Source organism: Phaethon lepturus, unplaced genomic scaffold (assembly GCF_000687285.1).
Source record: "Phaethon lepturus isolate BGI_N335 unplaced genomic scaffold, ASM68728v1 scaffold41039, whole genome shotgun sequence".
Classification (NCBI taxonomy): Eukaryota; Metazoa; Chordata; class Aves; order Phaethontiformes; family Phaethontidae; genus Phaethon; species Phaethon lepturus.
Window position 1 is genome coordinate 2,051 of NW_010563529.1, and position 2,475 is coordinate 4,525.

At 62.7% G+C, this 2,475-nt stretch overlaps 1 protein-coding gene across 1 annotated transcript in view; it reads left to right on the plus strand.

The window, feature by feature from the left end:
• The window catches only part of LOC104626630 (uncharacterized oxidoreductase C663.06c-like), a gene marked incomplete at its 5' end in the record, with an annotated part of 3,938 nt that extends 1,907 nt beyond the window's left edge, over positions 1 to 2,031 (plus strand). Inside the window, 4 exons of the mRNA XM_010294593.1 lie at positions 271 to 461; positions 911 to 1,069; positions 1,343 to 1,453; positions 1,882 to 2,031. Coding sequence (XP_010292895.1) covers positions 271 to 461; positions 911 to 1,069; positions 1,343 to 1,453; positions 1,882 to 1,995 — 575 coding nt within the window. The remainder of the gene's footprint in view (positions 1 to 270; positions 462 to 910; positions 1,070 to 1,342; positions 1,454 to 1,881) is intronic.
• Between the last annotated feature and the right edge of the window lie 444 nt (positions 2,032 to 2,475).

The window sequence follows — 2,475 nt, forward strand, 5'->3', positions numbered from 1 at the left end:
GGTGCCCCCCGGGCAAGTGTCCTTCAGGTGCTGGTAGTGGAGCGCTCTGTCGACGGCGGAGGCGGCAGTTTCGGGATGAGTTGGGGGTTTGTGGGCGCAGGGGGGCTCTGAGCTGGTTTCACAGCACCATCTGGTGCCCACGGGTGGAAGGCCACGCAGGTCGAGACGGCGTAGCTGTTCCTCAGCCTCTTGAACCTCCCACCACCACGGGTGGACCCCACGGCACGGGCGGACCCTGTGGCTCCCAAACCTTGTCCTCTCCCACCGCAGACGTTGCGAATCCCTCAGCTATCACTGATGCAGCAAAGATGGTGGAGGGGAAGCTGAACGGCACGGGCTTGAACCTGCTAATAAACAACGCCGGCATCTACACCCCGACGGCGTCGCTGGAGACGGTAGACGCTGAAGAGATGATAAGGACATACAAGACCAATGCGGTGGGGCCGATGCTGATGGCCCAGGTAGGGATGAAGGTTCAGCGGGCATGGTGGTGTTGGGTTGGCGGTTGGACTCGATGATCTTAAAGGTCTTTTCCAACCTTAATGATTCTGTGAGTCTGTGGAGCTCCGGGGGTGGAGCATGCCATGGAGGGGGCATTTAGCCTGGCTTGAGGGTAGCCTGGGATGTCCGTGGTCACGAGGGAGATCTCGGGGGGCTTTGCCAAGCTCCCCAGGGCTGCAGGAGGGAGGGGGCAGTGCTAGGGCTGTGCTCCCAGCCCAAGCCCTCTGTAGCCCCGCTACGTTGAGCTGGGCTAACTGGGAGCAGGCAGGGCCACCGCAGCGAAACACCCGGGCTCTCTTGGCTTCCTGCTGCCCCTCCTCATCCTCCCTGTTGTAGGCAGGCTGGGTTGCGGTGCCATAAGCGGGGCTGGCTCAGGGGACAGGAGCCCCACAAGGTTGCTTCTCCCCAGGCGTTCCTGCCCCTGTTGAAGAAGGCTGCCCGGGAGAGCACAGAAAAGGGACTGAGCTGCAGCAAGGCAGCCATCATCAACATCTCCACTGTCATGGGGTCCATCGAGAAAACTCCCGAGTCCTTCTTCAAGCCTGTCATCTCCTACCGCTGCAGCAAGGTACGGAGGCTGGGGACCTGCCCGTGCTCGTGAGCACAGCGGGGCCGGAGCTGCCCCGTGCCTGGCCCGATCTCAGGGCAGCGCCCGAGACGGTGAGATGGAGGGAACTCATCCATGCTGACCGCTGGCATCTCCACGCCCCGCTGCTGCCCACCCAGAGGACACTCTCTTGAAGACCCGGAATTGCTTCTCCCTCACCACGGGGCAGCGGTGGGAGGGGAGCCCGGCGCATGGAGCTTCCTGCCCGTGGCCGATGTGTCCTTCCTCCTCCAGGCTGCCCTCAACATGCTCACCAAGTGCCAGGCTCTGACCTACGGGGAAGCCGGGATCCTCTGCGTGGCACTTCACCCCGGCTGGGTGAAAACCGACATGGGCAGCCAGGAGGTGAGCGGGTCAAGGTGGGGGACCCACAAGTGGGACCCAAAACCTTGGGGTGGCCGGGCCGGCTCTCGGGAGGAGGGGTCCATGCAAGAATGAGCTGCCTCTCAGGCTGCAAATTGCAGTGGGGTTGGCCCTCGCAACCCCGGTGCTTTGAGACGGCTGCACGTAGCACCCCGCGTGCAGCAGGGTTCTTCTACGCATGCCGTTGGCCCAAGCTTCCCAACCCAAGCCACCTCCATCCAAGCCATCAGCGAACACGCAATGCCCAACTGTCCTGTGACCTAACGGACCCGTCCCGCCTCCCGTGGCTCCCGACTCGGTCAGGGGGGAAGGAGCCTTGCTGCCGACGCGCCCGAGCGGAGCGGGTGCCGGCAGACGGCCGGGAATGACGCCGGGGTCTCGGTCCCCCTCCTCCCTTGTGCCCGTTGCAGGCTGACCTGACGGTGGACACCAGCGTGCGGGGGCTGCTCTCGGTGCTCCCGACCCTCTCTGAGAAACACAGCGGGACCTTGCTCAACTGGGAAGGTAAAGCTATTCCTTGGTGACCACCCTCCTCGCGAGGGACCCCGCCGTGCCGGGGGACTCTCCAGGTGTCCTGGAGCACCGGGATGCTCAACCCTCTGTGGTCTGCAAGGGACCTGCTTGGGACTCCAGCCTTCATGCTGCTGATTAATAAATAAAGTCAATTAGTACCTGTGCCTTCTCCCAGCTGCAACGTCCCTGCTGAGACCGTCTCTGCCCTGGCCTGGAGCGAAAAATAACCCGGCGTCACAGCAGCCTGCCTGCCTTGCCTTCGGCTCCCAGCCGAAGGGAGGTCCCAGGGGACATGTCACCAGCCCAAAGCTGGTTCAGGGGAGGTTTAGGCTGGATATTAGGAAAAATTTCTTCACCGGGAGAGTGGTCAGGCATTGGGACAGGCTGCCCAGGGAGGTGGTGGAGTCACCATCTCTGGAAGTGTTCAAAAAACGTGTGGATGTGGCACTTCAGGACGTGGTTTAGTGGGCATGGGGGAGTTGGGTTGACGG